This window comes from Neolamprologus multifasciatus, chromosome 20, assembly GCF_963576455.1.
Source record: "Neolamprologus multifasciatus chromosome 20, fNeoMul1.2, whole genome shotgun sequence".
Lineage (NCBI taxonomy): Eukaryota > Metazoa > Chordata > Actinopteri > Cichliformes > Cichlidae > Neolamprologus > Neolamprologus multifasciatus.
The window spans coordinates 15871768-15886040 of record NC_140458.1 but is presented as its reverse complement, the minus strand read 5'-3'; the positions used below and the strand labels follow the sequence as shown (position 1 = coordinate 15886040).

At 39.8% G+C, this 14273-nt stretch overlaps 1 protein-coding gene across 1 annotated transcript; it reads right to left on the bottom strand.

Moving 5' to 3' along the window:
• Positions 1–6793: 6793 nt before the first annotated feature.
• LOC146494686 (uncharacterized) lies at positions 6794–11877 on the bottom strand. The gene is made up of 6 exons (XM_085146765.1): positions 9479–11877; positions 9097–9232; positions 8404–8897; positions 7624–8221; positions 7089–7261; positions 6794–6937 (listed from the first exon to the last, which is right to left on the bottom strand). The coding sequence occupies exons 2-4, from the start codon at positions 9217–9219 to the stop codon at positions 7891–7893; spliced, it is 948 nt and encodes a 315-aa protein (XP_085002891.1). The 5' UTR covers positions 9220–9232; positions 9479–11877; the 3' UTR covers positions 6794–6937; positions 7089–7261; positions 7624–7890.
• Positions 11878–14273: the final 2396 nt, after the last annotated feature.

Below are 14273 nucleotides of genomic sequence, written 5' to 3'. Positions count from 1 at the left end.
CAAGAAAATAGAGCACATTACCCCAGTTTTAAAGTCATTACACTGGCTCCCTGTAGGTCAGAGAACAGACTTTAAAGTGCTTTTATTAATTTAAAAATCCTTGAATGGATTAGCACCAGAGTACATTAGAGATCTGCTATCGTGGTACAAACCATCTAGATCAGTTTGGTCCTCCAGCTCTAGTTTACTGACTGTCTCTAGAACCAGAACTAAACATGGAGAAGCAGCTTTTAGTTTCTATGCTCCTCACATCTGGAACACACTATCAGGAGAATGCAAAGCTGCAGAGACACTGAACTCTTTTAAGTCTAAAGTTAAAACTTACTTATTTAAACTTGCTTATGAGTAACTGATACTGTGATGGCTTTCTACTTGCTTGTTTTCATTTTCATACAAATTATTGTCTTGATTATTGTTTTATTGTAAGTGCTTTTTTGTAAATGTTTTCTTGTATTTTAACTTTTAAAGTGATTTATGATCTATTTTATGTGTTTTTATTTTAATCATGTGAAGCACCTTGAATTGCCTTGTGCTGAAAGTATGCTATACAAATAAAATTGCCTTGCCTTGCCTGGGAACCATACATGCAGAGACCATCCATTGACCTTTTCTGCACCGCACTAAGACGCGGTGGGTGCAAGCAAAGGACTCAAATTTGGAATCATCAGACCAAAGCAAAGATTTTAATTGGTCTGATGTCCATTCCTTGTGTTTCTTGTCTCGGATGACAGGTGAAATGTCTTCAAGGAACTTAAAGAAGTCCAGATGCTTTTTTTCCCAAGTTCCTTAGACATCTGACTAAAGACCATTTTCTGTATTATCTGAGCTACCTGTGTCATTCTTCTCCGGTTTGTGTCTTTATGTTTATTTCTTGTAGAAAGTCCATTGCTAGCCTAACTAGATGACAGAAACCATGGTTAGTTTGCTTTGTAACACTAGTTTACATGGTTTATTAACATTGGTTGTCACTATTTTCCACAGAAGAAAGGCTTCAAAAGATCATCACCTTAAATGACGGCAACTGGATAGTACTTCATGTTCAGGGTGGTAAGAAATCTTCTGAATCTGTTGGAATAAACAACATCAGATTTTTCATCCATGCTTGATTTAAATGAGTTAACTGCACCAACTTGAGTTGCCGAACAGTCCTCAGCTCCTGCTTCCTCCACTGAAGGAAATACAATATTTATGTGTGATGTAAGGCTTCAGGTGGCCCCTTAACTTTCAGCCATGAGTTGTATCAAATTACTGTTAGAAGTGTTGTCACAAGATTAAAATAATCCATAAGTTTACATCACAGTATTGCCTACTAAAATAAGTATTCTGAAATGTTAGAGAATGAAGATGGTTAGCAGCAAGTTATTGCAATACTTGAAAAGGTAGGGATGAGGAGCTGAGTGGAGTAGAAATAATAGCAGGCAGTTGTACAATGGAGATGGAGTCTGATGGCTGAGACGCTGTCATGCCGGAGGCTTAAAGGGTCAGTATAAATTGGTGGCATTATATAACAATGAAAATGTGTTGGGACAACCTCTGATGTCTGTAACATAAACTTAACATTACAAAAGTTTGGTGAAAGGTGGAGGGCTCTGTGTAAGAGAACCTGCTTCCTGGAGGGAGATATGGAGGACTCATTATAAGCTGTTGAATGCAAACTTATGATAGTAAGAAATTATTATGAATACTCTGTGTTTGACAATATAAATACATTGTATTGACAGCAGTATAACAGCACTGATGTTATGATCGATGACAGATGTGCAAACAGGTAGCTGGGAGGAGCACCACACTCTTGGATACACAAACAGAGAGACAGTCAACACAAAGGAAGAGATACACAGAAGTGCGTGATAATAAGGCACACTGTGTAAACACTGATAAAAGGTGAGCAGGGCTGTGCAGAGACATTTAAAGGGGCGGGTGCTCAAAGTTAAAAAGGGGCACATTGAACCAGGCTGAATAACAACAACACACATTCATCAAGAATCTAATATGGAATCGCATCATACTATATCACTGTTGTGAGGTGGCGACAAGGCAAAGCAAACGTAGCCTATATTTTACCTGATGGGTTGCTGTTGAGGGGTTTCTGCTGCTCCTGCTGCTGATAGTGCTGGAGGGCAGGGCTGTGCTGATCTGAGACTGTAGACATTAAAAAGTCCATAGGAGAGATGGTAGTTGATTAAGCAAGTATCATGAGATAATAACAAAATGCAAAGATTGGTGACAGCGCTTGGAACCATAAGGCAACAAAAAACTGTGAGAAATAAACTAGGCTCTGCCTGTGAATCACTCTTTGCTTCTCTTCTTCCTTCCATCCCATCTTTTCATATATCACTCTCCACTTGCTGTCTATCTGAGAACAAGGCACAACTTGCTATTGCAATAAACTATAATCTAATTATCCACACCTAACAACTCTTGCATTTAATCTATAATAAAATGATGATGTTATAGCACTGCTTTTAGTAGCCTCACACAGCTCCTACTGTTTCCTATGAGGTGCCGTAAGGGACATTATTACTGAAACGCTCTCACACACACTACTGAAACGCTTTCACACACACTACTGAAATTTTACCTCTCACACACACACTACTGAAACGCTCTCACACACTACTGAAACGTTCTCACACACACAACTGAAACGCTCTCACACACACTACTGAAAACCAAGAAGATTTCAATTGAACAGGAAGGTATTTTAGCTGCACAGGAAGGTGAGGAAAAACAAATAACACATTAATGCACAGCTAACACCGCGGTGACGTCTCCAACAGTCTGTTAGAGGTATAATTGAAAAATCTTTTGCCTTCATCAGCGACTATCCAAACATTGTTGTAGGGTAGCAGCCTATTGCAACAAGTCGGGGCTAGCTGCCCGTATAATCTGGACAGACTGTGTCTGACAGTACCTCATCTACAATAAAATTACATCGGATCCTTGTCATTTTTTACATACATTCTTTGTTGTTTGAGGTGAGAACCAATGAAGAAGATGTTGAAAGATTTTTTACTTGTGCTCTGCAATGTATTGAGGCGCTTCAAAATGAAAATTCGGGCAATATCAGACAAGAGCGGCTTTATAGAGAGCTAGATGATCATACACGAACTCTATCAGAATTTCTTGCTGCTGTATCTCGATATGATCCCAATAATATTTTTTTCTTTTTTCTTTTTTTTTCTTTTTTTTTTTGCCTGTCCCGTTTGGCCCTTTTGCCATCAGAATTATTGTCTAAAGGCGAAGAAAGATGCCCAACGGATTTACTTTACCAAATTGACCATCCCAGCTTTGCCGTAATGGTCCATTTGATTCACCTTTTATTGTGTATTTTATTTTCACTTGCTGAATACGGGACAGACTTGACTAGGGGAAAGAAAAGGGAGAAAGAAAGAGGGAAAGAAAAACAGCTGAGAAGAGGGACGGAGGAGAAGGGCAAAAAACAAAAACCAACAGAATAAGCAGAAAAAAAAATACACATATCAATCACCTGGATCACCTGTTGAGAAAGAAAAAAGAAAACAAGCAGAAGAAAACAAGAGTAATAGAATAAACAGCATCACAATGATATATGGGAATATGACAGTAAATACTAAATATTAAACATTATTGTGCAGCACGTAAGATCGACAGCACACAGTGTGCTTTGAGGTAGGAGCCAAAAAGGGTGTAGTTTGTGTGTGTGATCACCCGTGTGTACACCTGTGAGCATGGACGCGCTTGTTTTTTAAAAGGTTCCTTCATGTAATGATCTGCTAGAGGGTGTGGGAAGCCACTCCCCCATCCTCCAGGGCATGAAGCAGGTATGGAGGAGATCAAAACTCCAGACATCCAGAGGTCCCCAGAACACAAGAGACCAAGGAAGACCAACAGAGGGGCAGCCGTGCCACTGTCCCAGAAAGAGCTGAGGAGAGTCCCAGATGAGGGGTCACTCAGCAGCTGCGGAGCAGAAGCCAAGGGGGGTTGCGGTGACGTGCCCATGAGCTCCGCCGGCAGCCAGCTGCGCCTGAGTGACCGAGCCCCAGGCCGAGAGGCCGGGGGCACCCCACCTCCGAAGTGGCCCGAGCGAGCCCCAGGCTCCAGGCCCCGATAAGCAGCCGCCAAGGAGTGAGCCGGTGTGTACCTGGACGCCCACCCTCGGACACAAAGAACCACCAACGCACCGATGTCTGAGGGAGTCCGCCCCTGGCAGGGGAAGTGGTGGGGGGAGATAGGCCTCCAAACCTTGGAGGGCCTGAGATGTCCCCAGAGAGGTGGCGTCTGATACCCAACCTGACATATAGACACAGACATACAGGCACACACAGATACAAACATCCATTCCCACCCTCATGCTCTCATATGCATTTACTCCACACCCAACCAACGTGGAGACAGACATAGAGAGACGCTGTACACACAATCACACTCCCCAAGCGTACTCTACGAACTGGGTCTAGGTACCCTTGCCCCTGGAGGGGGGAACTGCACCCAGACCCAGGTGGTGTTACTCTTTTCCCTGCGGTGGGGAGAAGCAGACCGCCCCGATTCTGCAGCAGCAGGGAGGCCCCACATTCCAGACCCCAGTCGGACGGCCAACTCCTCCTCCTAGCCCCCCCCGCTCCAGCAGGCCGCAGAGAACGGGGGTGAGAGAAGACTCCAAACCTCCCTCCACCCGCTCATTGTAGTGTTGATGTATGTGTGTTCTAAGGTGCATTTAAAACCCAGGAGGGCATGGAGCTACCTGCCAGAGAGCAGGTAAGCGCATAGCCCGCATGATCCCAATAATAGGGTTGCCACCAACCCACTAGGATCCTTGTATAGATGCTTTTGCAGCTTGCTACATGAATATGATGCTAGACAAAGATCTACTTATGTGACCCACAGATTGTTACCCCCAACCACCTTGAGTGGTCATCCAGGTCGGCCACGATACACTATATCTGCTGAACAGATTTCTCACTTTGTTTCCATTGGTATGACATGGCAGACCCTGTACAGACACAGACAAACTTTGGGAGTTGAGCCATTAAGCTATGTGGATATTTCAAATCAAGAACTGAATGGCCTTGTGACGGATATCCTACAGAACACTCCAAATGCAGGGGAAGTATACATTCTTGGAAGTCTGAGATCTCGTGGCTTAAGAGTTCAACGTTGGAGGGTCAGACTAAGTCTACAGCAAGTGGATCCTATTGGACGTGCATTTAGACGTTGTCATGCGATAAGGCGAAGGATCTATTGTGTTCAGGCCCCCATCCACTTATGGTAAGTTCACTGGTTTGAAACAAATGGTCAGGCCTAGTGTTTAAAAGTATTAACACAATACATCAAAATTAAAGGTCCTTCATTCAAAACATTACTGAAGTTAATCTATATGATCAGCATAAGGTAATAATAATATATATAAAAAAAAACAATAACCAAAAAAACTGAAATTGCTATAAGTATGTTAAATATTTGGGGGATTCATAGTACATCAATTTAGATGTCGTCTAATGTATATACTGTTGAGTTGTTTAATCCTTTATTTCACATCACAATTTTAATCTCTAACATTGATTGTACCAGGTAAACGTAGTGTGGAAAAAGACATTTTATGCCACTGTGTGTATGTGTGTGCACGTGTAAGCACGTGTGTGTGTGTGTGTGTGTGTGAGAGAGAGAGAGGTGTGGTGTTGTAGAAGTAAATGTACAAAATGAAACCTCTAGTTTTTGTTTAGGTACAGGGTCAGGAATTCACTACTAAATAATATGAACAAACATGTGGAACTGTAGTAATGCTTTCTGATCTCTCAACAGGCATTTTGACGGCAACCACAAGTTGATTAGATGGCGCTTGGTCCTGCATGGCTTTGTTGATGGCTTCAGCCGAACTATCATATACTAACGTTGCTTATCCAATAACAGAGCCTCAAGTGTCTTAATTTTTGGAAGGAATACAAAACTTTTGTTTGCCCTTAAGGATCAGGTGTGACCATGGTATGGAAAATATACAGGTTGCTCGTTTTATGTTACAGAGAAGAGGAGTAGGCAGTGTTATTACAGGTGTTTCAGTACATAACCAAAGAATTGAAAGACTGTGGGCAGAACTCAACAGAGTTGTATCAAGACACTTTATAAATATCTTTAACTTTATGGAAGAACAGGGTATGTTGGATTCACTGAATGAGCTACATTGTTTTTGTCTGCATTATGTTTATTTGCCAAGGACTGAAAGAGCATTAACAGAATTTGTCAATCAGTGGAACAACCATGGTCTCTCTACACAAGGAGGACAGACCCCTCTTCAGCTGTGGCATACAGGTGTCACAAACAATGTGGGAATCCTGTCGTTTATAAATGACATTTTTCATGTTGATAACTATTATGGCGTTGATGAAGAAGGGCCATTACCAGAACTTCAAACAAACAATAATGTCAATATTCCAGATATTGACATCAACATAAATGAGACTGCAATGAACATAATTCAACAAGTGAATCCATTAGAAAATGATGGAAATCATGGAATAGATGCGTTTTCTTCACTTTTACACCTTCTACATTAAATAAATTATTTTGCAAAAAATAAAAAATATAAAAAAAAAATTCAGAAAACATCTGATCGAAACTAACATATTGAAACCATTTTCTTTAAAATGACAGCTCTCTCAAACAGAAACTGACACAGGCAGAAGAATAAACAGACACAAAGACAACCATATCAAAAACAGATGCACATACACATGAAATGAGTAAAGTGAGACAAATTTTGAGACATTTGACAAATGTTTTAAAACATCAATTTGACTGAGGCAGGTAAATTTGGAAATATTAAAACCTTAACAAATTAAAAAGATCATCCACCTGGTCAGCAGTCAGCATATGTGGCTCATAGCAGAACAGAGGGTGAAAACTGTCTGGATGCCTTCTCATTTTCTCGAGAACCCCAAGAGTTTTCAGACCTTCACAAAATCTGGATAAACAGCACAAAGAAATTGTATTCAATAATTCTGCAATTTCATGCTTCTAAGTTAATTGTATATTATCAATTTGGCACAAGCAATTATACTAGGTTATTAACTGACCATTTTGATTAATCTGAAAAACACAGAATACACAAATACCTTTGAAATGGACCTTGAACCCTGTGGATGACCTGAAACATGACAATGTCATGTACCAGCAGATCCCTGTCTCTTAGTGAACACATAGGCCTCAGGCATCCTGCATTGGCCAAGTAATCAAGCAGAGGTTCTTTTGACTTTTCAAGGTCCTCAAGGGTTGTACTTTGAGATATCTAGCATCACAAAGAGCACAGGAAGGGCTTGTTATGGAAGTTACTTAGTAGTCGTATAACCTATTAGAAGGAACCCAGCCACTAGTGGTCTACTCAATCACAATATGCCGAAGTGTACACTGGAAGTCAAATGACTGCACATAGTTTTTTTAATATGTTTACAATGTGCTTAAAAAAATAAGAAAATATACTCTTTCGTCTACCCTTATCTGCTGAGTCTTCGTTTAATACAGCAGCAACATATAAAAACTTGGCATTCAGCAATGGCCAGACTGATCCGGATAAACATTCCCGGCAAAAGAAAACTGGAACAAAAACTTTTCCAATTCACTATAAGATTTATAAAATAAACATATAGAGACCTTTTTGACTTTTTCAAAGAGTTCCAGGTCAGCTATGTCTTCCAGGGCTGGATTTGCTCAATTTCCAACCAGAAGGGAAAATACTGTTGGTGACAGAAAGTTAGGTGGTGGACCACCATGTACCAAGCTCACTGCAATGGCTCTGCCAGAGATGTAGTACCAGTCCCCTCTGAGAGCTGCAAAGCAACAGAATAAAAGGAAAAGCAAAATTGTCAGTAATGTTGCCTGTAAAAATAAATATCAGTTAAACAGTTCCCACTATAAATCTTAGAAAAATAGGTAATTACCAGTACTGTCAAGAGCCAAGTTCTTGCAGTTTTCTTTCCCCTCAAACATGGCTGACCTGGCAATGGTGTCCATCAATAGTCTCAAGAATTCCCTCCTTGCCCCTCCTAAATCAACCCCTTCCTCATTTTTACCCATATCATCTGAGAATTTCACACAGATCATCAAGTTGGGATCATAAGATAGCCTTTGAAAACCACGCAAGGCTCCCTCCCACACAGCAGAGCGATTTATATTAAATTTGCACTGCTGTTTTGTGCTAATTTTGCTTGATAGTTCCAGCAGTATCTCTTGAACAGGTACTTTTTCTGCACTACAAAAAGAAAATAAAACAGAAAATAAAAATATATCAGCCATGTAGTCATGTTACAGAATTTGAGAATATGTGTCACACTGATCATAGAGATTTAAAGCTTAAAAGTTTTATATTGATTTGACAATTCTGGAAAGCTATAATCATGTCTCAAACTCAAATTATGTATATTTGTTACTCACATCCGATTCTCCAAGCACGCAATTATAGCTTGATTTAAATCCTCATCATCTGAAGAATTGTCAGAAAGCGATGCCACGAGAGTTAAATATGAAGAATAATCTTCATCATTAACGCTCATGGCAGGGATGTCTTCACTTCTTGCATTGAAATCTCTGCTGTGACTGCTTGTGCTAGGTTTGTCATCACTTCTTGCCATGTAGCCTTCATCACAAATGCTGTTCCCATCACTTCCTTGCTTTGCTCGTCGCCTTTTACCAACACTCCTTCCAATACAGTTGGTCCCAGTATCATCTTCTTCATCACTGCTAGTGCTAGGGTTATCACTTTTAACATGACTTCTTAACCTTGTAGTGACTTGGCTGCTCATGTCTTGTTGGATTTTTGAACTATCAACTTCAAAACAATCATTGTCACTGTCCTTATCAGTTGCACAACTGCTTAATGCTGATTTGGAGCTGATGTGGGAAGAATCTTTGTCTTCATCTGATTCACTCTTCAACAGAGAAAGACCAAAAACATATATCAAAAGCAAGTAATTATAGCTTATCTTAAAAAGATTAAAATAAGAAATATCCATATTGATTGCTCCCAAACACTTGTTTTAAATAAATATATTCTATTTTGCTAGAAGCCCAATTGTTGACATGTTTTTTCCCAAATCAAGATTACTTTTCATTCTTTTAGGAACTTACTAAAAGTGTCCTTGATGGCCTTACATAGAGGGCTTTGGTTTTAAAAACCTTTAGGATCAGCATCCCATTCAGCTCCTGGCCATCTTGGAGCTTTGGAGACACCAGCTTATTGCCACAAGCCATCAGAAACTCAAGGCTACAAAAAATAAATAGGGACAACAGCAATTGCTAATTAGTTAAATATTTTAAATATTAGTTAAATATTTTATTATATACTGTTCTGTTTGTGTGTATGCTTTTATGACTTTTAAATTCTACTGGTATAGTCCATATGTTTTTATAATGATGAATAATATTTTAAACTTCTTTACTTTGGTATATCATCTTTAAGTCCAAGTCATTACATGAATACACACAGTAACAATAAACAATAGTATTTTACCTGACATCCTCTGGAATGCGTTCACCAAAGCTTTCCTTGATGTGTTTCACGACAGTTCGGTTGTCCCAGGTCTTCTGGAATTCAAAAGCACTGAGGATGTGCCCATGTTTGTGTAACCATAATTTTGAACCTTGTTTGCACACTACTCCTCATGATGGAGTTGGAAGTAGTATAACATCTTTGTTGAAATGGTCATGCTGCTGGGCTATAGCTCTGAAATATAAATATAACTATTAGATACCATAAACAACAGCAAGTGATAACTAATAATACTGAAATGCAGACAGCAGAACACTATCCAAACCCCTACACAGAATGCTTTCATAGACAAAATTGTTGTAGTTAGGCAAACATAAGGGTTAATTTTATATACTGTATTGTATTGTATTCTATATAATTATAGTATCTGCCTTGGTAGGGTGATAATGAGTGGCAGTCTGTTATTAAATTAAATAAATTAATTTATATTAATTAAATAAATTAAATTAAAATACTGGAAACTTTGCCATTATAGGAATATGTTACACTAAGGTATTGCAGTACATAGGAGCCAGACTTACAAACGCTTTGCAACAGTGCGTAAAAAAAAAGAACGAAATAAAATACTGTTGGTATTTTAAAAGACAACGCAGTGACAATATTGCGTGCAAGACACGGTAACTTTTGCAGGAATTTTTTGCAACTGACCCTGTGACATATGCATTTCTGGAAGTTCGTTTTCTTAATGTACAAAATATGGAATGGGTAGATGGGGTAAAGCAAGTCTGCAAACCGATTTACTAAGGCTTGATACATAATGAACTCAGTGGTTTAGAAAATAGCGCACCCGTAAAGCTAACTACACCTATGAGCTGTGCTATTTTTCCCCATTTAGTAAATCTTCTCCCTCAGTATAGTCTTAAATATCAGACTATTACATATCGCCCCATTTCAGGCAAGTGAATACAAACTCATTAAACTTTGTAACTACCTTTTTCTTCTGGTGCCTGATGTCCAGCTGCCGAAGCATTGTCGAGTTTGATAACGTGGTGCAGGTGCACATTCTCTCCTGACTGTAGATGTCGCTGGCATGGGCAAGCTGCTACGTTGACGTGAGGGAAAGAGGGATGTTAAGTGACAATCCAGTCCGTCCACACTGGTACTTGCAACAGGTTGCTGCCCCACTACTGTCGCATTTGACAAAGTTCTGATGGTCTCTGCTGAGGCTAATATACTGTTGAGTAATGCGGCTGCTTCACTTAGGCTACTAGCAGGTTGCTGAGTAGACATCTGTGTAGTGGTTTGAAGTGTACCACTTTTTCCTTCACTTTCCTGGTCTGGACACAACTTCCTGTTCATCTGAAACTCCTTCCTGTTTAACTGAAACGGCTTCCTGTTTAACTGAAATGCCTTCCTGTTCAACTGAAATGCCTTGGTTTTTCAGTAGTGTGTGTGAGAGCATTTCAGTAGTGTGTGTGAGAGGCAAAATTTCAGTAGTGTGTGTGAGAGGTAAAATTTCAGTAGTGTGTGTGAGAGCATTTCAGTAGTGTGTGTGAGAGCGTTTCAGTTGTGTGTGTGAGAGCGTTTCGGTAATAATGTCCCTTACGGCACCTCATAGTTTCCTCCTCATGTCCTTACCAGGCATGTCTGGACAATGTTATATCATGAGTAATAATTTAAAATAATCCATATATATAAAACAAACATATGCACGCACACACAGTGACATTTTAGACCTTCTTCAGAATACTGTATATACTATGGGCATCACTGTGCTGATCCAGAATCCTTACATTATTATTTATTACTAGAGCTACAATAATAAAGCAATGAGGAGGGGGAAGTAATAAATATGAAATAATGTCATTATGATGATTCCATTTGTTTCACTATCCACTCTGTGCAGGGGCAAAGCTTATTACATTTTTAAACTGTAGAGATACAATAATTTCACTGCTGTAAAATCCAAATTTTGTCTTATTTAAAATATGAATCTAATATAATCTGCTTCTTAATGTATGTTCTTTAAAATACAGCGTGTGTTTTTTAATATATTATAATTATAATAATGCATAATTATGTGGACATGCATATTAGATCGTTTTTTAGTGAAATATAATCCCCCCAGAAAGGCAGGAAAAGCTTTGTAGCATACTTTAAAACTAAATATGTTCACTAAAACGGTGACAGAGCTACAGACCCATGACAGCCTTACCCAGTGAGCTAGCAGCTATGACCAGCACTACTTGTGCAGTAAATAAAAGGACAGGTAATGTTCATCGCGCTGTTGCACACACAGCACGCTCATTTGTTTCAGTTCGTCAGCTGCAACAAGACAGCTTACCAACGTGTACGTAATAAGCTAATACTCCTGTGTGCTATACACTACAGTGTACGCTGTACACCTACTTACTGGTTTTGTCGCATCAGTCTGTGTCTGAGTTAATTTGTGTTTCTCCTACAGCTCCGGACCGCAAAAAATGCACGTGCTCTTTGTGAGCTCGTTCCCGGCTTGTAATCAGCGCGTTCTGCCGTCAAGGGCGATCATTGGTTAAATGTGACCATGTGACTGATGCAAGCCAGATCCTTTTATTTAGCAAAACTGTGATTAATAGTATATATTATTGTTGAGGGGCACAGACAGGACTCCGCACGGCCACATACATTAAAAAAAAACCAAATAAATAATTTTTTTTAAAAAGTTGCCTCAACAAAAGGGCACTTTGGGCACCCATCAGGAAAGGGGCGGGTGCTCAAGCCCCTCTAAACCCCCCCCCCCCCCCCCCCTCTTTATTTATACTTCAGTGGGTGCTTGTTCCTTACATTGGAATGTGGATGTGTATATGTACGTGTGTGTGTGTGCGTGTGTCAGAGTGTGACCCCATAAACGACTTCGCTTAACCTGCTGGTCTGGAAAATCCAACAGTTCATCTATATGTAAAAAAGGCACTTAGACTAAAACTGACATAGCTATGTTAATCCTACCGTAAAACAATAAGACAAGGTACAACCTTTCCCATGCTCCTAGGATGTGGGGGTGAACGCCAGAACACCCTGGAATGTTACAGACCTCCTAGGATGAGACATTCTTTCAATATGCCACCAACTATATACTTCTAAACACAAATGATTACATGCAGTATTCTACCATATGCAAACTTATATCATTAAAAGACTATACTGACTACTAAGTACAATTTTCCATTGACAATATGAAATAATGTATTTATGATGATTCCATTTGTTTCACTATCCACTCTGTGCAGGGGGAAAACTTATTACATTTTTAAACTGTAGAGATACAATAATTTTACTGCTGTAAAATCCAAATTTTGTCTTATTTAAAATATAAATATAATCTGCTTCTTAATGTATGTTCTTTAAAATACAGCGTGTGTTTTTTAAAATATTATAATAATGCATAACTATGTGGACATGCATATTAGATCGTTTTTTAGTGAAATATAATCCCCCCAGAAAGGCAGGAAAAGCCCTGTAACTTACTTTAAAACTAAATATGTTCCCTAAAACGGTGACAGAGCTACAGACCTATGACAGCCTTACCCAGTTAGAATAGAATAGAATAGAATTCAACTTTATTGTCATTGCACATGCACAGGTACAGGGCAACGAAATGCAGTTTGCATCCATCCAGAAGTGCTTTAGTGATATAGATATATTACAATATATATTAGCAATAATATAGATATGTAAGTATATTACAGAAATGGGTCTATTATGGTATGTTATAATGTACACGGTATGAAGTATGTTATGAATATTCTATAACTATAAGTATGTACAGGCTGTAGTGAGTACAAGCTATGTACAAGCTATGAACAGGATATAAATATGAAATAAAAAAAAAACTATACAGAAATCTGAGATATACAGTTATACAGAAATGTGAACTATGCAAGTTATAAACAGTTGTAGGATTAAAAATTATCGTATGTACAGAATGATTATTTACACAGAGCTATACAGTAGTGCAATTAAGATAAGTGAGATATGTGGATAATTTCTACAGAGGTATATAAAGTGCTAGTGGTTGTGAGTGGTGGTTCAGTCCATGTTATTATTGTGTGTTTGAGGGTACGGTTGTCCATTGTGTGTGTGTGTAGGTGGTTGTGGGTGTGTGTATGTCCAGTCCATGAGTGGAGTGGCAGTTTAATGTGGGTCAGATGTCAGGAGGCAGAGTGCAGGAGTCTGACAGCTGTGGGGAAGAAGCTGTTCCGGTACCTGGTGGTCTTAGTCCGGAGGCTCCTGTAGCGCCTCCCAGAGGGCAGGAGGGTGAAGAGTCCATGTGATGGGTGACTGAGGTCTTTGATGATTTTCCCAGCCCTTTTCAGACACCGCTTCCTGTAGATGTCTTTTATGGCAGGAAGTGGTGCTCCGGCGATGCGCTGGGCAGTTTTCATGACCCTCTGCAACTCCTTCCGGTCCGAGGCAGAGCAGTTCCCGTACGAGACTGTTATACAGTTGGTCAGGATGCTCTCGATGGTGCAGCGATAGAAGTTCACCAGGATGTCTGAGGACAGGTGGTTCTTCCTCAGAGTCCTCAAGAAGAAGAGGCGCTGGTGAGAACTTCTTGACCAGCTTGGAGCAGTTGGTCGTCCAGATGAGATCCTCGGAGATGTGGACTCCCAGGAACTTGAAGCTGCTCGCACGCTCCACAGCCGTCCCCTTAATGTGGATGGGTGGATGTGGGTCAGCATTCCTCCTGTAGTCCATGATGAGCTCCTTGGTCTTCTCTGTGTTAAGCAGCAGGTTGTTTCTGTCGCACCACTCAGCCAGATGATCCACCTCCTCCCTG